Genomic DNA, 20,797 nt, shown 5'->3' with positions numbered 1-20,797 from the left:
GGGACAAAGCAGGCTCAGGTGGAGACAAGATTTCTCAAGCCTCTCGACTCTGCTAATTGGACGTGCCTGGCTAGAAGGACAGCTGGTCCTCTGGGCCAGAGAGGGTGAGAGGACAGAGAGCTCTGTGACCATCCCCTAAGGTCACGTGACACTGAGGACCACAGACATGTCTCCGTTCTCCCCTGCAGACAGTCTACATTCTACAGGGACATGATTCCATAAGTACTTATGACCTTCCTCAGTAGAGGAAAATCTGATGGGTATTTTTTTTTCATTCATGGCTTTTCTCATTAAAATAAAAAGCAAGCACTTGAGTAGCAGCACAGTTGTCGACTCTAAGAAGCAGCTTTGGTAGTGAAAGTTCTGTGGAGTAGAATCTGCCCACAGCCCCGTTCTGCAGCCTGGTGGCTGGGGACCCTGGCCGGCGTGTATTCTGGATGCCTGCGTCCCCAGAAGGACTCTGGCCGGCGCGTCAGGGGCAGGGGGTCTGCTGCTGCCTCTTGGTCTAGCCTCTGTGACATAAAAGATGGGACATGGTGTGGACGGACCCCCCCAAGCCAAGACAGAGAGTCACTCTACCTGGTGCCCTGGGAGAGCCAGCAGGGGCAGGGTGGGGCAGGAATAGGAAGCAAAGCCTGGGTGTCACGGGGGAGATTTGTGGGCAGCCACTGGGCCACGCCTAAGACGAGGGGGAGGCCAGGAGGACAAGGGAAGGGCCGTGTTCCAGAGGCAGCCTGCCTGGGAAGGGGTCCTGACTGCTGGAAAAACCCAGCCTGCACGTCTCGGGAGGATCCTCAACTGTGTCGTGACTCAGCAGCGGGCGAGAGGTCTAGCTCCAGCTCCAGAGGCCCAGGGCTGGGGGAAAGAGACCCGCAGTTGTGAACAACAGCATGAAAAAGAAATCTACTATTGATTATGGAGAGAAGGAAGCAACCTCCTGTGTAAGTAGTGAATAACCAGAAGTCCAGCTGCCATCGGGAAGGTGGAAACCATCGACTCTGTCAAATGCCTATTATTTCCTCAACATTCTCGCAGGTTCTCGCTGACATGAATAACGGGGTGTCTGTCTGCTGGGGCTCAGGGGGATGAGGGAAATGTAGCACTGGGCTACATTTCTGACTCAAGGCTGTTTAGGAAGCATAGTCTCTGGGAGGTTGGTAGTGTTTTTCTATTTGACTTAATCCCAGCCTGATTTCTTTCAAATCTAGCATGGTTTCTTCCCCCTCAACTTTTAATCTGTGGATCCAGGCTAATTCCTGAGCAGCTTAGCTATGACTTTACCAATGTGACTGTCTATGGTGGATGAACCGTGGGAAATAAGAGTGGAGCCTCTGGGGTCCCATTCCCATGCAACGTGCACGCAGAGCTGGGGCTACCTCCTCTCTTACACTCGCCATTTTGATTGAGCCCAACATCTTTTTCACAGACCCAAGGGTCAGAGAGTGGCTTCAAGCTGTTTACGCCGCGCTACCCAGCGCCAGCCCTGGCACCAAGCTGGAGCTGACCTGCACCCTCTACGTGCAAACGGGGATGCCACTCGCCCCCTGCTTCGTGGAGCAGGTCTCCCGGTGGCCCAACAGCAGCCTGGAGGCAGCCAACCTCAGGGACCCCAATGGCACCACCGTCCTGGCCAACGGATGGGCCCCCAGGCAGACCACAGGTAAAGGAAAACCGTCCGCCTCGATGAGGCTAAAGGCAGAGGGCTGAGGAGGCCCGTTACCCATCAGAAGCCAGGCGACGCGTACTCAGGCCGCCCTCAGTTGCAGCAGAAGCTTCTCCTGTTGGAAGACCCTTGAGTGAAGCAGGGCTCACTTTGGGTCCCCCACCCCCAGAGACACAGGCACAAACGCAGGCGCACCCAGAAGGGCGCTCTTCAGAGCCTCGCACCCCCGGCCGAGCCCTGCAGGCTTTGTCCCACACAATGCCTCCCAGGCGTGTTTCCACTGAGCTCTGTTCTCATTGACAGCTAACTCCCTTCATAGCAAGATGCAGTAGGAGCCCCAAAAGTGGTATCTTGGGAATTTAGCTTAAGGAAATACTTGTATGTAATAAGATGTTTAGCCCAGTATTATGAAAGAAAAAGACTGATAACTAACCTACCTGTCCAGCAATTAGGGATGATTCAATGAATTACAGAGCCTACATATCATGCAGCTGTCATTACCATCAAAGATGGTGAACATCATTAACATCTACTGAGCGCTCAGTTTATTTATCTAGCACCCGTCTAAGTGCCCTGTGCCTGTTAGCGCGGCTCCCCTCACAGTAATCCTAAGAGCTAAGTGCTATTATTGTCCCCATTTCACAAACGGAGAAACTGAGGCACGGAGAATTGTGCCTCCTGCCCTGCACCCGCAGAGCCAGGATTCTAACGCAGGCAGTCTGGCTCCAGCATCCTTGATGATTACAAAGGTTACACAGAAATGGGGAGAACGTTGAAGACGCAGTGTTTAAAAGACAGAACAGGGAATGCGTACTTTACGAATTGAGAACAATACGTATGCGGGCAGGAGTGCAGAGTTAAAATGCAGACGTTAAGATCTTTATTGATGAGGAGGTTTCCTCTCTTTCAGTTTTCTCCAACGTTTCACAATGTCTTTCAATTGACCCCAAAGCGTTGAACTCCCTGTTGCAGCTGCTGTGCTGCCAGGAGACGCAAGGCCACGGTTGGCTGCCATCAACCCCGCGGGTAGGGGTCGGCGCGGCGCCGGGGGATGGATGGCCCTCCAAGTAAGAGGGGTAGTTTGTGCCCCCAAGACGGGGGCCAGGCTGCTTGGGTTCAAATCCAAGGTCTCTGTCTTGGGTAACTGGGCGGATGGTGACTTTGTAGCTCACAAGTATGAGACCTCGGACAGCCTATCTGAGTCGTGGTGCCCCATCTTTGAAACTGTCAATAACAATAGAACTGGCAGGAAGAGCTGGGGAGGCTTTGCTAAAGCGTTGAAAACAGAGCCGAGCGCAAAGTGTGTGTTTAGTGAATGAATAACGAGCTGGAGCAACGTGGTGGCCTGACGGGTGGCCAGCCCGCTCCTCTCTCAGGTGAGGCTCGGAGCTTCAAGCCCGTGCCCTGGACGTCGGTGTGTAAACAAAGGCTCTGCCAGGCATGAGGCCCAGCAGCATTGGGGGCCATGGGGGTGCGGGGTAGAGGTGACCCTGTGCAGCGTCTCCCATCACAGCGCCCACAGACCCCTTCCAGGGGTCTGTCTGAGCTGCGCAGGCCTCGCGCTTCCCGGGAAACCGTCCCAGCCGGAACACAGCTGGAACAAGCCAGAGCATCCCAAGCTGTTCGGAAAAACATTAAAGCATGGTCTCCAACCACAGCTCGTTACAAACACTACAGTTCCACAACTAAGTACTAACAAGCAAGCTACAAACCCAGTTCCGGGGGTGCCTCAGCCCCCGGGAGGGTGTGCACGTCAGCGTCCCAGCGGCGCCCCGCTCTCTGCTTGCAGGCGAGCGTCCCGGGGGCTCCGCGTGGGAGCAAGGCGGCGGCGGCGTGGAGTCCGCGCAGCTGGTGCTGGTGAGCACCGTGTCCTTCCAGAGTGCCTGGCGGCACCGATTCTCCTTCTCAGACACTCACCTGCTGCCTTTCGCCTGTGCCCGGGACGCCGTCCTCCAGGTCCCCGTGATGTACCAAACGGCCGAGGTCAACTACGGTGAGCCGCGAGGGCCCGGGAGGGAGCCGTGAGGGCAGGAGGGGGGTGGGGGCCAGGGCTTCGCTGCGAAGGACGGGGCTGCGCATCACTGCCATGGCCTCGGCTGTGCGGGGCCCGCGGAGGAAGGACAGGCCAGGGAGCCGGAGACGGTCAGGATAGCGAGGGAGCAGATGGGCAAGAAAAAACCAGATTTCCTGCCTGGCCTTTCCTTCCGCGCTGAGTACAGGGGGCAGTTAGTGTGAAGCCAAGAATGTTCGGGCAGATCCCTGCCCCCGGCGCTCACCCCCGTGAAATGAACACCGGCCTCAGTGTTCGGTGCTGAGAAAGGATGGAAGGTTGCGCGTCCAGTCTAGAAGGTTCTCGAGAGCATGTCCACCCGAAAGTGCCACTGGCCTGAAATACCAGGGTTCTGTCCACCCTGCCTCTACTGTCACTCCTGCCCCTCGCGGTGGAGGTGCGCCAGACTGCCTCCCACCCCAGCAGACTAGTGAGTGCTGTGGATGCTCCGGTGGGGCCCCAACGAGGCCAGGGAGGGAGGGACCCCGCTGCCCTGCCCCCTACACACCTCCTCTCCCCGGCACCCCCGCCAAACCCTGGTTTGCAGGCTCAGCTCCCTCCGGCTTGTGGGACTGATTATGTTGTTATTCACTAATTAAGCCAGTGAGACTTGAATCAGTGCTTTAGGAACTTTGGTGTTTAGAAAACTTGCTATCATCCTGGTCTGATTCCATACAGGACCCTTGTGAGTTCTCAGTGAATTTATTCAACCAATACTTATTAACTGAGGTCAAGTAAGATGGGAATGAAAGAACGACTATTGAATAAGTAAAAGATACCTTTACAGCGGATTGGAGTTCTTGCTCCTAACATTTTCCCGTCGCTGCTGTGACCCGGGCTGCTTCATCTGTCCGCTGGGCGGTGGCAGGCAGGCTCTGAGAGGCTCTCGCTCTCCGCAGCGTACAGGGCACAGTGGCTGGCACATAACGGAGGCTGAGCAGATATTTATTGAGCAGCTACAATAAGGAATATGAACCATGCCCCTGTCTTTCCCCACTGATCCTAAGATTTTGCCTTAGTGACCCGCCAACTTAGCTGTCCCTCGACACTAAGGCCCAGGCCTCGCGATCCTCCCAGGGAAGGGATCAGGCCTGGAGCTCCACCCAGCACCGGAGCTGCCACAGACCACCAGGTCTCCCCAGCCCAGCTGGATGCTGCATGTTACTTGCCCATCTTGCTCTGTCACTGCCTCTGCATTCACCAGCAACCCTCGCCAGGTCTTCTGATCTCTGGCCCCCTGGGTCTGCTGCCACCTGCCACCGTGCCATCACACGCTTCTGAAATCAGGCTCCGCCCAATGGCCTGAACTTGTCCTCAGCCAGCCACTGCCATTGCCCACAAGCTCCCAGCTGTCCATCCTGAGACCTACAGGGTACAAATTACATCAGGTCAAATCCAGCCCGGACTCCTGTTTCGTTAGTCCTGTGCAGTGCTTTCAAAATGGAGAAATTTCCCATGACATCTGGGTTTAGAGCTTTTGTCGAAAGATAGGAAAATCTGGCACAAAGAGCCTGGGTCCTGACATGGCAACAACAAGCCAGGATTAGACCGGCTGCCCCTTTAAGACAGGCTCTCCCGTGTGCCATCGTCCCCACCCTGCCCAGCCACTGCCGGCCCTGGGGCTCAAGCCCCACGAGAATATCTTAGAGATGTTCTAGGTCTTAGGAGTAGGAAAGGTGGCCACAGCTCCCCAGCCTTCGGCCTCAAACCGTTCCCTGAGGGAGAGGTGCACACCGTGTTTGTTAATAAAATGCATTGTTTCCAGTTCTGTGAGCTGGCCCTTTTCAGGGTCTGGCACTGTTAGGTTCCCTGGGCTCCTGGGACAGAACTGACCCCCATCCTCTGGATCCCCAGGCCAGTTCCAGGACCCCGCGGGCCATCAGGTAGAGGTGCTCGAGCTGCCGTACCTGGGAAATGCAGCCAGCCTCCTCCTCGTGCTGCCGAGAGACAGAGACACCCCACTGAGCCACATTGAGCCTCACCTCACAGCCAGCATCCTCCACATCTGGACCTCCAGCCTGAAGAGAGCCAGGATGGACGTGTTCCTTCCCAGGTGAGCAGCTGCGTTGTCCCGACAGGGGGCTCTGCAGCCTGCTCCAGTCCGCCAGACCTGGAACCCAGGCGGCCTGACTCGAGGGTCTGTACAGTTACCTTGGAGGAATGTGCCCTAAATCGTATCACATCCTAAGAGTATACAACCATCATTTTCAAAACCAAAGAGGCAAGATCGCTTATGCAGTTGAGCAAATACAGATATAATTCTGATCTGAAGGCAAATTAAAGCATACAAATTCAAGACTTTAAGTCCTTGTGCTGAAAGTTTTATTCTTTCTAAATAAAGGTGAGCCTTTCTTTAAGAAAACCCAATGGGTACCAATACAAAACCCCAATAGGTCAAAAAGTTAAATGATGGTGCTGGATTTTGCTTCTGCAGAACAAAACCTATTTGCAAACCTCATTACTTTACAAAGGATTCCTCGATGAACATCTTAAAATGATAAGTTTCTCCGGTACATTTGAAATCAGAGAAATGCATAATTAATTTGTAGACCAGTATTAAGCAAGAAAATTATCCGAGGGCTCATTTGCAGCGTGTGGATTCTTCGTGTGCCTTCCCACTGGCCGCCTTGGGCTCCTCCACTGACCAGGCTGTCAGCAGCGCTGAGCCAGAGGCCTTGGCAGTGGTCCCTCGAGGAGTTAAAAATAAGTCCAGGCACTGGAACAAAAACACACAGAGACCCAGTGAGTGAAGGGCCAAGGTCTAAAGTGGGATCCGGCATAGCGAGGGCAGAAGGTGAACTAAACTCTAAGACAAAGCCTATCTCCCAAGCGAAATATTTAGGCCCCAAATCAAAGTCCAAAGACTGGCTATTTCAACAGATCTCTCTGGCATGGAGCAGAAGCAGCCCTGATCTTTCTGTTATGTTTGAGAGAAGCTCAGCAAAGGAAGAAGAGCGTTCAAGGCTAAAAGTGGAGAGAAAATGCAGCCAGGTGCAGGAATTTGCTACAGTCTTTTTGAGCATATGAGGCCATGGCAGGCCTTGTCCTGGAGCAGCTGATGTAAGGAAGAGGCCCCAGGGAGGTGCCTAGCTCCATTGCGAACTCTTCACTGGTGCTGAATATCTGCTTTAGAACTTGCAAACCCTTGAGGAATGATCCTAAAAAACTTTGGAAGACAGAGAAGGGACAGGAAGGCAGAGGTCATAGTAACACAAGTATTGCTTCACACTTGACCTCATCCAGATTAAAAAAAAAAATAAATTAATCTCCCTAAGACTGCCTGCTGTCTGAGAAGGATAGAAGATTTTAGGGAAATAAAACTCCCCTTCCCTTTTAGGGATATTTCACAAGCAAAACTAACCAAGTTTTAAAAACACTAGCTTTAAGCCCTTTAGGGAATAAAGAAAGAGGTAAAAACTATTTTAGGTCTAGATTTGGGTACAAAACTTTGGACCATGGTAGACGCAAGTCAGCTTTTGGGCAAGAATTTCCTCTAGTTCCACAAATCATTGATTCATCACTTCGTATGATGTGCTCTAAAGTCAGCCTGCATATTTGACTTAGCAAGAGCAAAAACTTGGGCACTCTGTGCGTAGCCAGGCAAAAATTGTATGGCAATGACGTGTGCCTCCTGGTTCAACATCACCAAGCAGTGCATCAGTAGATTCTGGATGACTTATGATCTCTACCTTCCAAAGTAAACTTTTACTTATAAAGAAATAAAATAGAATATATAAGGACTGTCAGTCTTCATTAGGAACATTATCATACGAAAAGAATGATCAAGAAAACCCACAAGAAAGACTAATTATGTCAAATATATATTTGTTTGATGAGTAAAACACTGAGTTTTTAGGTCAACAAAGTGGGAAGCCAAACAATGAGCATTTTTTTCTTATGTTAGGCATGATATGTGCATTTTCTTAAATCCACCAGATCTCACATATCCCAAATGAGTTTGCCTTTCCTTCAAGGAGCTGCTGATCATCATCATGTGTAGTCTGTGCTTTTCTGAGGGTGTTTCCTTTCTTTCTTTTTAAATTGAGAGATAATTCACATACCATAAAACCCATTCTTTTAAACGGATTTACAATTAAAGTGTACAACGCAGAGGTTTTTAGTGTATTTGCAAAGTTGCACAACCATCACCACTATCTAATTCCAGAACATAGTCATCACCTCGGAAAGAGACTCCACGCCCTCTAGCAGTCACTCGCATCCCCCTGGCCCCAGCCCTAGGCAATCTACTTTCTCTCTCTGTGGATTTGTCTTTTCTGGACATCTCACATAAATGAAATGTTGCAATACATGGCCTTTTGTGTCTGGCTTCTTTCACTTGCATAATGTCTTCAAGGTTCATTCTTGTAGCCTGTGTCAGTACTTCATTCTGTTTTATGGCCAAGTAATATTTCATTGTGTGGATATACTACATTTTATTTATTCATTCACCCATGTATAGACATTTAGGTGCCAAGACACCTTTTGGCTTGTTTCTGTTTTTTGGCTGCTACAAACATTGGTGCAAATTTTTGTGGCTATATATTTTGAATTATTTGGGGTATATACCCTAGGAGTGGAATTACTGGGTCATGCGTTAACTCTACACTTTACATTTTGAGGAACTACTAGACAGTTTTCTAAGTGGCTGCACCATTTTATACTCCCACTAGCAATGTATGGAGGGTTCCAGTTTCTCCATATTCTTGTCAACACTTGCTATTGTCCTTTTTTTCCCCTAAGACCCTCTTCATGTTTAATGGGTACAGAGTTGCAGTTTGCAATGATGAGAAAGTTCTGGAGTGGATACTGGTGATGATTAGACGACAATGAGAATGTACTTAACACCACTGAATTATACACTTAACATTGTTAAAATGGTAAATTTTATATAATGTATATTTTACCATAATTTTTTTAAAGGCCCCTCTTTATGGAGGCAAGGGAGATAGAGAAAGGGAAAAGACTGCCTTCCCAAATTGTGGATTAAAGAATAGGGATGTTATAAAGCTTGCACTCTGGAACTGTGTTGTTATTCTTAGTTATATTAGTCAGGATGCGTTCACCTCCTCTGCCCTTCAGCAATGCCCTCCTCTGTGCTTTGGCCTCCTCCTCAGGCTGGGGGCAAGTCACTGCAGTCTGGGTGACCTCACAACTGTGTGTGACAACAGCTGTAGGGGGAAGCCCCTGTATGTTTGATGAGAGCCATTATGGCACGTGAAGCGGTCTCTCAGTCTGACTTTCATTTATATTTCCCTAAAGACTACTAATGTCAACAGCCTTTTCATGTGCTTGTTGGCCATTTATATATCTTTTTTGGAGAAATATCTGTTTGAATTCTTTGTTCATTTTTAAATTGGTCATGTGTCTTTATTGTTGAGTTACAATAGTTCTTTCTATATTCTAGATATTAGCTCCTTATCGGATACATGATTTGTAAATATTTTCTCCCATTTTGTGGGTTGTTGTCTTTTCACTTTCATAATGGTGTCCTTTGAAGCACAATGTTTTTATTCTGATGAAGTTTAATCTATTTTTGTTTCTTGTGGGGTTTTTTGGTGTCATACCTAAGAAACCATTGCTTAACCAAGGTCACATAGATCTATGTCTATGTTTTCTCTAAGAGTTTTCTAGTTTTCACTCTTATATTTATGTCTTTGATCCATTTTGAATTAATTTGGGGTATGGGATGAAATAGAGGTCCAGCATCATCCTTTGCATGTGGCTCTCCAGTTGTTTCAGAGCCATTTATCGAAAAGCCTATTCTTTCTTCCCATTGAATTTTCTTGGCGCCCTTGTCAAAATCAATTGGCCATAAGTGTATAGGTTTATTTCTAGACTTTCAATTTTATTCCATAGGCACAAATATCTATACTTTTGCCAGTACCACACACACTCTTGACTGATTACTATAGCTTTTTAATATGTTTAGAAATCAGCAAGTGTGAGTCCTTCAACTTTGTTTTTCTTTTTTAAGATTGTTTTGGCTATTCTGGGTCCCATGCATTTCCATATGAATTTTAGGATCAGCTTATCAGTTTCTGCCAATAAACAGCTAGAATTTGGTAAGGATTTTGTTGAATCTATAGATTAATTTGGGGAATAATTTCTTTATAACAACATTAGGAGTTTCAACCCATGAACACAAGATGTGTTTCATTTTATTTAGATTTTCTTTAGTTTTTTCCAACAATGTTTTGTAGTTTTCAGTGTACAAGTCTTGCACTTCTTTCATTAAATTTATTTCTAAGTATTTTATTCCTTTTTGATGCTATTGTAAATGGGATTTCATTTGCAGATTGCTCATTGCTAGTATAAAGAAACACAGTTGATTTTTGTATCTTGATCTTGTATCCTGCCACTTTGATGAACTCACCTATTAGTTCTAATAATTTTTTCTCTCTCTCTCTCTCTCTCTCTCTCTGTGTGTGTGTATGTGTGTGTGTGTGTGTGTGTGTGTGTATTCCTTAGGATTTTCTATATACAAGACCAAGTCATCTGTGAATAGATATACATTTACTTCTTTCTTCTGATTCTGGATTTTGCTTTCTTTTTCTTGCATAATCACCCTGCATACCCTTCAGTACAATGTTAAATAGAAGTGGTGAACATCCTTATCTTGTTCCTGATCTAGGGGGAAAGCATTCAGTCTTTCACCGTTAAGGATGATGCTAGCTGTGGGAGTTTTATAAATGCCCATTTTGAGGTTGAAGAAGTTCCCTATTGTCCCAAGTTTGTTGAGTGGTTTTAGATTTTATGAAAGAATTCTAGATTTTGTCAAATGCTTTTTCTGCATCTCTTGAAATGATCACGTGGCCCTTGTCCATTATTTCATTAATATGGTGTTTTTACCTTGATTGATTTTCATATGTTGAACCCACCTTGCATTTCTGGGATAAATCCCACTTGCTCATGGGGGATTTATATGTTGCTGGATTCAATTTGCTAGTACTTTGTTGAGGATTTTTACATCTATATTCATAAAGGACACTGGTCTGTCATTTTCTTGTCGGTTTTCTTGTCGATATCCTTGTCTTGTTTCGGTAAAGGGTATTGTTTTAACTCAAGATATTTTTGTAGCATTTCTTCTGGACTGGCCTTCGTAGCCATACCAAAAACAAATCACTGTCGTCTTTCATAGTCATACCTCGCTTTTACTACTGTCTTTAGTTACTAAAAGTGATGTTACCCAGTTTTATCACCTACCATAACCACCATACTTGGCTTCAAATGTGTCTTAGCTCTTTCTCAATATCGCTGCAAAACAATAAAACCACAGTGGTAACAATAAAAGTGCATGAGCTGCACTGGGCATTGTTCTGAAGACTTTACAAGGACTGTTTCATTTAATCTTCACAAAGCTAAGAACTAAGCACTAGTATTAGGCTCATTTCACAAGCAAGGAAACTGAGGCAAAGAGAGGCAAAGTAACTTGCCCTGGGTCCCTCAGGTAGTAAGAGGCTGAGCCAGCTTTCCGACCCCGGCACTGGATTCCCAAGTTCATGTTCTTAACCACTGTGTTTCAGCATTGAGATTTCTCAAAAGAATGCAGTTTAAGGAAGAAAATTTCAGAAAAGGTGATCCAAAATTTTTTTGAGAAATATCAGCATACTTAGAGAAAGCTTGTGCCTTTCTTTTGAAACTATTGAGCAGATTCAAAACACACATATATGAGAAAATCTGATTCCTTTGTTTAAAATATTGGTTACATTGTCTTGTATGGCAGTGAAGAACTTTGATATTGTGCAGTATTTTTATTCTCCTACAAGTTCCGCATGGTTTATAGAAACGACCATCTAAAGTCCATTTTGAACTTTTTTATTCTCAAAGAAAAATAATGTCAGCCGTAGTTTTAAAGGCTCCTTCAGCGTTAAAGTTTTAAATGCCTCGCCCTTGAAGAAACATGAGGAAGTTGGCATGCTGATTCTTCCCGTTCTCGGGACTTGCTAGGAAAACCAAAGACCCACGCTGCACACAGCAAACATGAAAATATGTTGTATCAAAGATAAACGCATTAAATGAGACACTCTATCAATTGGCAGTTAGTCAACAACTTCTTTTCTGCACCTACTGTGTGTGAGAAGCCACCCGGGATGCGAGGAAGTGAAGGGTAGACGCCAAGAGCACAGGCTTTGTGCTCAGCCTCCTCTGAGTTGAGCTCCACCACGTACTCAGGACATGCTCTTGGGCAAGCTTCTTAAACTCTTTAAGCCTCAGTTTTCTCATCTGTAAAATGAGGGTAATAATAACATAGTTACGTGAAGACGAAATGAGAGAACGCACATAAAGTACTTGTTGTAGTGCCTACCACATGGTAATAAGCACTCATGAAATATTAATTATTACGAGGAACTCAAAACTGACCAGCCTCTCTTCTCAAATAGTTTACAGTATCATAAATAACAGGAACAGGAAGCAGAATGTTCTATACATCAGAAGAGTAGAACAAAACAAAGTGTTGAAAGGGGCCTCAAGAACTGACCCTTACAAAACAGCTGGGGAAGAGGAGGGGTAACAATTGAACTGAGCTTAGAGGAAAGGTCTCAAGGGAGACCTGGAAAAAACAGCAGAAGCTAAGGTGCAGAGTTGGGAGAGAGTGCTGTGTGGTCAGATTAGTCAGGGGGTCGGGGGTCTGGGATGAAGCTGGAAATGAGCCTGGAGATCCCTGACTTTCAGGTGATGGGGGTTGGTTGTCATGTGATGTGTATGAAAGTCCACTGAGTGAGAATTTTAAGTGAACGTTGATGGTTTGTTTTTGTTTTTTAGGTTTAGGATCCAAAATCATTTCAACTTGAAAAACATTTTATATTCCTGGGGAGTTACCGATCTCTTCGACCCACTCAAAGCGAACTTGAAAGGAATTTCAGGTAATTCCAAGCTTATTAGCATTGTGTTTGGGGCAGTTTTTAATCAGTAATCATGCACTGATTAAGGGATTCTCATCTACAGAGCCTTCGGAGGTAAACAGCCAGAGTTAACATCATTTAAAAGAATTTTAAAAGTCCTTTGCTTTATATAAGAATTTGTTGCTTCAGATAACAGATTTGGGTTGGACTTTGTTGAGGAGGGGGTGTTTCTTGAGACCACCTCTAAGCACCGTTTTCGGATGCCACCTTCAGAGTAAAGTCAGTGACCACGGGACACAATACAACTCCCCTCCTCTGCCCGGCATGACTAGGAGATGCCAGAGACATTGGTGCAACAGAGCCCTTCGTTCTGACCTCCTGCTGTCCTGCTGGCCTCGCGGTCACTCTGTTTCTACCTCCCCTCCTTCCCTTCCTGTACCTCTCTGTCCTCTTCTAATGAGCTAACCTCGGAACTAACCCTCATCCATCCAACTTCCTTTCTTCAAATTACTCATCCATCTACAACCTTGCCTTAAAATGTCCTCCCTCCCAGAGTCTATATTTAATTTCTTGGCTTGCAGTAGACAAGCTACTCCTCATCAATAGGATCTGTATTCACGTATGGTCTGACAGACTTACATCTAATGTTAAAAAAGAGTGGAATACCAGAACCTTATCTTCCAGAATCCTCTCAGGAGACCACTGGCTAAAATATTGCCAACTCCAAAGGCTCAGGTTCATTTCTGCTCTGGATGGTAGGCATAGCCATTGGCCTTGATGTTTTCCTTGCCTGATGAGCTTGTGAAATCTCTGTTTGGAATGCTAGAACCTCATAGCACAGATAAGTTTTCTAAAGGCTTGCTCAGATTTCTTTATGCAATCACAGAAAAACATGGGAGTTTGGTCCACAAGAGAAGTCTCAGCTTGGGCATTAGATGTGACCAGTTAGACTACATGGCACATCACATAAAACATGGGAGGAAGGATCTATTCTAGAATGTTTAGAATCCACCAGCTCTGAACTCATTGCCGAAACAAGCAAAGAGATAAGCAAGGTGATAGTCCAGTTTGGGTACAGTGCCCCAACAGTGCTTGGCACACAGTGGCTATCCAGTAAATACTGTTGACTCTGTTGAATGACTCTACCAGAAATTTTGCCTGGTGACACAGACATAATCTAGCACTGCCAGGAAAAGAGGAAGATTAGAGCAAAAGGATGAGAAGCAAGGAAGGAGCAAGGGATGAAGAACTTGAGTGCACTCTGTCTTTAATAACCTGCAGAATCCAATCACAGTACCTTTTTGTGGCTCTGGAGCTCAGCTGTGGCATTCCTGTTTTGATCATCCTAGTTCAAAACTTTGGGGCTGTTCTGACCTTTTCTTCCACACCACTACATTCAAGTAATCACTGTGACTCACTGCTCCTTCCTGGTTCTCAAACCTCTCTGCCTTTACGTCTTAGAAGTGCATCCTAAAATGCAGTCAGTTCTGTGTCCTCAAACAGGACGGAGCGCAACCCACATCATGCAGTGCCCCTATTGGTAAAGATTTCTGAGGCCCATAGCTCCTTTAATAAGATCTAACAAGCAGCTTAGCTTTAAAAAGAATCTTTTAAAATACCTAACCTCTTGTTTTATAATGCAATTAAAGCCTACTTATATATGCTCCAATCAGCAGAAATATAGGCTCATGGATCTGGCTTGTTAAATAATTATCAAGCAGTTACCATGCACCAAGTGGGAAGCTTGCATGCATGTTTCCTACAGATAAAACACATCCACCTTACAATCTTCTCCCATAAAGTTTTGTTCCTCTAATGCAGGGGTCACCAAATGATGGCCCATCACCTCTTTTTATAAATAAGGTTTTATTGAAACACAGCAACCCCCATTCATTTACAAATCACCCGTGGTTGCTTTCCTGCTATAATGGCAGAACTGAGATGTTGCAACAGATGCCACATGGTCTGCAATGGCTAAAATATTTAATATCTGGCCTTTTACAGTAGAGTTTGCCAACTAAAATATTGCTTTCCAACGCTGTTCTCTAAACATAATCAAAAGACAAGTCACTTCTGTGCCCGAGTAAGCTGTTTACTTAATTCTGGAGACATGACCACTGAATCTCTCTAACAAATCGTCGTATCATGCCTGAATGGGGGATCCACCACCCACCTCACATCTTACTTGCGGAAATGAAATTCTTTATCATATAGCAAAGCATCAGCAGAGAGCTTGTCAGAGAGTAAATGATCAGAAAATGCTGGCCTCCCATCTTACAATTAACAAAGGGTTGCGAACAGTTTTGTGCTATTGATGGAAACTAAACAACCACAGGGAACATTTGGCTTTTTCTTTCCATTTGGTTCCAAAGCCCAGAATCATTTTACTCAAGTTCCCCTTCTCCATTTAAAAGTCACTCATCTCTCCTTTCATGGCATCAGATCTTTTTTTGGCTGCATGAAAAACTTGCTTGATATCATTTCAAGGCCCAACTGAGACCAGGGTATAATTTTCCTCCCCAGACAACCTTGACACTACATGTTATGAAGCTTTTAAGAATAATTCCAGTTTCACTTACACTAAAGACATCAGCTAGAGATACCCTTTCTGAGCAATCCCACTTCCTATAGGATCAGCAGGCTTTGATACCAACCCATGCTTCCTAATCCAAGAAATACTCCTTGTGCACCAACTTGAAACTTTGAAGAAAACTGTCTTATTCTTGACTTTTGTAAGTGAATAGTTTTCAATCTCTGCTCATGAAGAAGTACAAGTTCCCTGTTACTATGATGTGAATGAGGAAACCACCCACAGTTGTTTGGTTGTGTACTGAAGTTAACTTATGCCATACCAGATGACTGGGCAGAGCTGCAGTAGGTCATCAAGATGGCAACATAGGTCATTCCCGACTTCAGTCCCTTTCTCAAGAAGACCAACTAGCAACTATCCATAGACAAGTCACCATTGTGGAAATACCCCCACCAGGGGGTGAGGCTGAAGCACATCTCTGAAACACAGAGACTGAGAAGGACCACATTAGAAAGGTAAGAGGAGTGGCTACACTCTGACCACATCACCCCTCCTGCAGGCTGACATAGCACTAGGTCTATGGTTTCTCCAGTGGGAAAAGAGAGCCCAAGGTAGACATTCAATGTTGCAGGACACATCCTGGTAGGCCCTCTCAGGTCTCTGATCTCAGGGAATCAGGTAAGAGATGGAGAAGAGGGGCAAAGCTTACAGCAATCAGCACTCAAACCTTAATAGACCATATTGCAGTGGCACCTGAGCAAAGACCCCAGCCCGCAGCGGTGCCCATCTGCAGAGCCAAGCCAGCGGCCCCATCTCGCCAGAGGGCTCCGTTGGCAGTTCTGTGATTTGGGTCTCCAGTCAAAGGGCCATACTCCCAACCCACCCAGGCAGGAAAGCAAATTCACAGCCCAACCCAACTGCCAAGCATAGCCTCAAGTCCTGCTCATCCAGGAAGCCTGGCCGGAGAACCTAGATAGCCAGGAAGCCTATCCTACAGCCCTGCTTGGGCAAAGAGCCAAGCCAGATGGCCTGCCCAACTGTTGAGCATAGCCCCTGACACCATACAACCAGGGAGCCTGATCAGTGACTCTGGACGGCCTTGGAGCCCAACCCATGGTACCACCAAGCCACATCCTGGCCTGTCACCACACCTGGCACAGAGCCCAGCCAACAGCACCACCCAGTTGGAAAATACAGCCTGAGACCCCACCTGACCAGGAATGATTGCAGAGCCCAGCCCATAACTGCCCAATCATGGTATCCAATCAGTGCACCATCCTCCCAGGGAACACAGCCTGCAACCTCGCCCAACCAGAGGGGATTACAGAGCTAGTGGCCCAACGCAACCATAAAACATAGCCAGAAGCCCCACCTGAACAGGGAGCCCCTGCAGTGGCCCCACTTGAATGCATAGTCCGGCCAGCAGACCCACCCAACCAAGTAACCCAGCCAGCAGTAACCCCTGCAACCTCAGAGCATATGCAGTAGCCTTGCTCAAACAGAGACCCTGATAGAGAGCCTTACTTGCCCACGACTGCTACCAGCTGACTGGTGAAGGTCTTTCCCTGCCAAAGCAAACCTGTGAAGCCTGGAAGAGGAGACTCCTTACTTAAATACATAGATATTAATGCAAGGAATTAAGGATCATGAAGAATCAGAAAAACATGATATCACCAAAAGAAACAAATAAAGCTCCAATAACTACCCTAAAAAAATGGAGATCTGTTAACTGTCTAACAAAGAACTCTGAGTAATCCTCTTAAAGAAGTTCAGTAAACTACAAGAATGCACAGACAAACAAAATTAGGAAAACAGTGTACAAATAAGTAACAAGTTCAACAAAGAAATAGAAACCATCAAAAAAAAAAAAAAAAAAATCCTAAAGCGTAAGAATATAATGACTGCACTGAAGATTAAGAGAGCTTCCCTGATGGCGCACTCGAACACGGGTTCGAGCCCTGGTCTGGGAGGATCCCACATGCCGCGGAGCAACTAGGCCCATGAGCCACAACTACTGAGCCTGCACGTCTGGAGCCTGTGCTCCGCAACGAGAGGCCGCAATAGTGAGAGGCCCGTGCACCACGATGAAGAGTGGCCCCTGCCTGCCACAACTAGAGAAAGCCCTAGCACAGAAACGAAGACCCAACACAGCAAAAATAAATTAATAAACTCCTACCCCCAACATCTTCTAAAAAAAAAAAAAAGAGCTTCAACAGCAGACTTGACCAAGCAGAGGGAAAAAAATCGGTGAACTAGAAGATAACTCACTTGAAATTATCTAGTCAGAGGAGCAAAAAGAAAAAAAGAGTGAAGAAAGCCTATGGGAGCTGGGGACATCCATCAAAAGAAACAATATATACATTATGGGACTCCCAGGAGGAGAAGAGAAAGAGAAAGGGATAGAAAGTCTATTTAAAGCAATAGTGGCTGAAAACTTCCCAAGCTTGGAAACATAAATAAATGGGCATCCAGATTCATGAGGGCCCAATGACCCCAAATAGGTTGAACATGAAAAGGGCTGCACTAAAACACATTATAATTAAATTGCCAAAAGTCAAAGAGAAAGAATTTTGAAAGCAGCAAGAGAGAAGAAACAAGTTACATACAAGGGAACCCGCATAAGACAATCATGGGTTTCTCAACAGAAACTTTGCAGGCCAGGAGAGAGTGGGATGACACATTCAGAATATTGAAAGAAAAAACTGTTAACCAAGAATACTATACTGGCAAATCTGTCCTTCACATATGGAGAGACAAAGACTTTCCCAAGCAAACAAAAGCTGAGAGAATTCATCACCAATAGACCTGCCTTACAAGATATGCTAAAGGACATTCTTCCAGCTAAAATAAAAGAATGCCAGTTAACATTGTAAAAATGTATAAATGTGTAAAAATTACTGGTAATAGTAAATATATCATCAAAATCAGATTATCTAATATTGTAATGGTGGTATATAATTAGTTAGAACTAATCAATAAATTCAGTAAAGTCATAGCATACAAAGTCAACATACAAATATGAGTTGTTTTTTATACACTAACAATGAACTATCCGAAAAAGAGATAAAATAATCCCATTTACAATTGCATCAAAAACAGTAAAGTACGTAGGAATAAATTTAACCAAGGGGATGAAAAATCTCTACACTGAAAACTACAACACATTGATGAAAGAAATTGAAGAAGATACAAATAAATGAAAAGATATCCTGTGTTCATGGATTGGAAGAATTAATGTTGTTAAAATGTCTATACTACCCAGAGCAATCCTCAGATTCAATGCAATCCCTATTAAAATTCCAGTGTTTTTCACAGAAACAGAAAAATACAATCCTAAAATTTGTATGGAACCACAAAAGCCCAGAATAGCCTTCATCTTTGTTTTCTCTTCTGAGAAAGAACAAAGATGAAGGTGTCACACATCCTGATTTACAAAGCTATAATAATTGAAACAGTATGGTACTGGCATAAAAACAGACAAACAAGTGGACCAGAATTGAGACCCCAGAAATAACCCATGCATATAGAGTCAACTAATATTTGACAGGGAAGCCAAGAATACTCAGTGGGGAAAAGATAGTCTCTTCAGTAAATGGTGTTAGGAAAACAGGATATTCACATGCAAAAGAATGAAACTGGACCCCTATCTTACACCACTCACAAAAATTAACTCAAAATGGATTAAAGACTTAACTGTGTGAAACCATAAAACTCCTAGAAGAAAACATAATGGAAAACTCCTTGAAATTGGTCTTGGCAATTATTTTTTGGATATGACACCAAAAGCACAAACACCAAAAGCAAAAGTAAACAAGTGAAACTACATCAAACTAAAAGCTTCTTCACAGCAAAAGAAATAACTCACAAAATGAAAAGGCAATGTATTGAATGGGAGAAAATACTTGCAAACTACATATCTGTTAAGGGGTTAATATCCAAAATGTCTAAGGAACTCATACAATTCAATAGCAAATCATCATCATCATCCAATTTAAATATGGGTAGAAGATCTGAATAGACATTTTTCCAAAAAGACACCCAAATGGCCAACAGGTACATGAAAATGTGCTCAACATCGCTAATCATCAGGGAAATGCACATCAAAACAATGAGGCATCACCTCACATCTGTGAGAATGGCTGTTATCAAAAAGATAAGAAATAGCAAGTGTTGGGAATTCCCTGGTGGTCCAGTGGTTAGGACTCCACATTTTCACTGCCGAGGGCGCAGGTTCGATCCCTGGTCAGGGAACTTAAGATCCCACAAGCTGTGTGGCACAGCCAAAAAAAGAAAAAAGAAAAAAAATAGCAAGTGTTGGTAAGGACGTGGAGAAAAGGGATCCCTTGTGAACTGTTGGTAGGAATGTAAATTGGTGCAGCCACTACAGAAAGTAGTCAAATAGAACTACCGTATGATTCAGCAATTTCATGTCTGGGTATATATCCAAAGGAAATTAAATCACTGTGTCACAGAGATATCTGTACCCTCAGGTTCATAGTAGCATTATTTATAACAGCCAAGACATGGAAAAAAGCTAAGTGTCTATCAACAGGTGAATGGATAAAGGAGTTGCAGTACATACACATGCAATAGAATATTATTCGGCCATAAAAAAGAAAATCCTGCCATTTGCAACATTATAGAAAAACCCTGAGTGCATTATGGTAAGTGAATTAAGTCAGAGAGAGAAAGACAAATACCGTTACGATCTCACATATATGTGTAATCTAAAAAAACCTAAACTCATAGAATCAGAGTGTACAATTGTGGTTGCCAGGGTGGGGAGAATGGATGAAGATGGTCAAAGTGTACAGATATAACATCTATTACTTGCAATATATACATACAATAAAATATCACATTGTACACCTTAAATGTACACAATGTTACATATGTCAATTACATCTCAACAGAGCTGGGTGGGAGGGTGGGGAGAAAGAAAGACGTGAGGAGTGGGCTAGAGGAGAAGGATGGAGAAAGGAACTAAGCACCTACTTTCAGAGGCCATTTCAGATTCTTTCCAGCACTCACTCTGTAAATGCTGGGCTGGGTGCTATGTGACACATACTTGCCATCTACAACTAAGTGACAAGAGGATGAGAAAGATAAACTAGAAGCAAATTCTGGCAATAACTCTTTCAAAGCCATTAATGTTGCCTATGGTAAGTGATAATAACTGGGAAGACAAAAGACACAGCAAATGATAATGTTTGTCCTGCTTTGTGAGAAGCTGAGGATGAAATGTAGGATTACTACTTTATATTTTGCAAATCTTACGTTTACACAATGTCATATTATCAAAACTCTTAAGCCTTTTGAGAGTATGGCCAATCACATACAAAGAATGACGGGTTCCACTCACAAAGGGGAAGGGACACGATAACAGTCATTTGGATGAGATTTGCCAAAGACTCGTTCTGTGTTGTGCCCCTGTGATTCCAAGGACAGCAACCAACATTTCCTTACAAGTGAAATCAGATTAAAGAACATTAAGGCAGTTGTTTTTATGGGGAAATGAAACAAAGGTACAGTGTGAGAAGTGTCGAGTATTCATTCATCCAACATTTACTAAACACATATGTGTACCAAGCGTTATTATGCTAGTTGAGCAAAGTAAATATTTAAAATGAATAATACAGCTTCTGCTTTCTGGGAACGAACAATCTAATGAGGAAAGTTCAGACTTAAATACTTATAGAAGATGTTACGGA

General features: G+C 44.7%; 2 protein-coding genes across 3 annotated transcripts in view; one reads left to right on the top strand and one right to left on the bottom strand.

Annotated features, from left to right (window-relative positions):
• SERPINE3 (serpin family E member 3) overlaps nt 1–20,797 on the top strand; it is a 33,904-nt gene that overhangs the window by 4,990 nt on the left and 8,117 nt on the right. Inside the window, exons 3-6 of the mRNA XM_059041522.2 lie at nt 1,427–1,660; nt 3,453–3,656; nt 5,568–5,766; nt 12,477–12,577. Of these exons, the coding sequence (XP_058897505.1) occupies nt 1,427–1,660; nt 3,453–3,656; nt 5,568–5,766; nt 12,477–12,577 (738 nt within the window). The remainder of the gene's footprint in view (nt 1–1,426; nt 1,661–3,452; nt 3,657–5,567; nt 5,767–12,476; nt 12,578–20,797) is intronic.
• The window catches only part of INTS6 (integrator complex subunit 6), a 111,007-nt gene continuing 96,234 nt past the window's right edge, over nt 6,025–20,797 (bottom strand). The window contains exons 19-20 of one of the 2 annotated variants that reach the window (XR_009331688.2): nt 11,782–11,936; nt 6,025–6,429 (exon numbers count right to left, since the gene is read on the bottom strand). The gene's annotated coding sequence lies outside the window, so the exon portion shown is untranslated. Of the gene's footprint in view, nt 6,430–11,512; nt 11,937–20,797 lie in introns of those variants that run through there. The other variant, XM_059041517.2, reaches the window with a different exon arrangement.

The sequence above is a fragment of the Kogia breviceps genome, chromosome 16 (genome assembly GCF_026419965.1).
Source record: "Kogia breviceps isolate mKogBre1 chromosome 16, mKogBre1 haplotype 1, whole genome shotgun sequence".
NCBI classification, from domain to species: domain Eukaryota; kingdom Metazoa; phylum Chordata; class Mammalia; order Artiodactyla; family Physeteridae; genus Kogia; species Kogia breviceps.
This window is presented reverse-complemented; position numbering and strand designations above follow the sequence as displayed.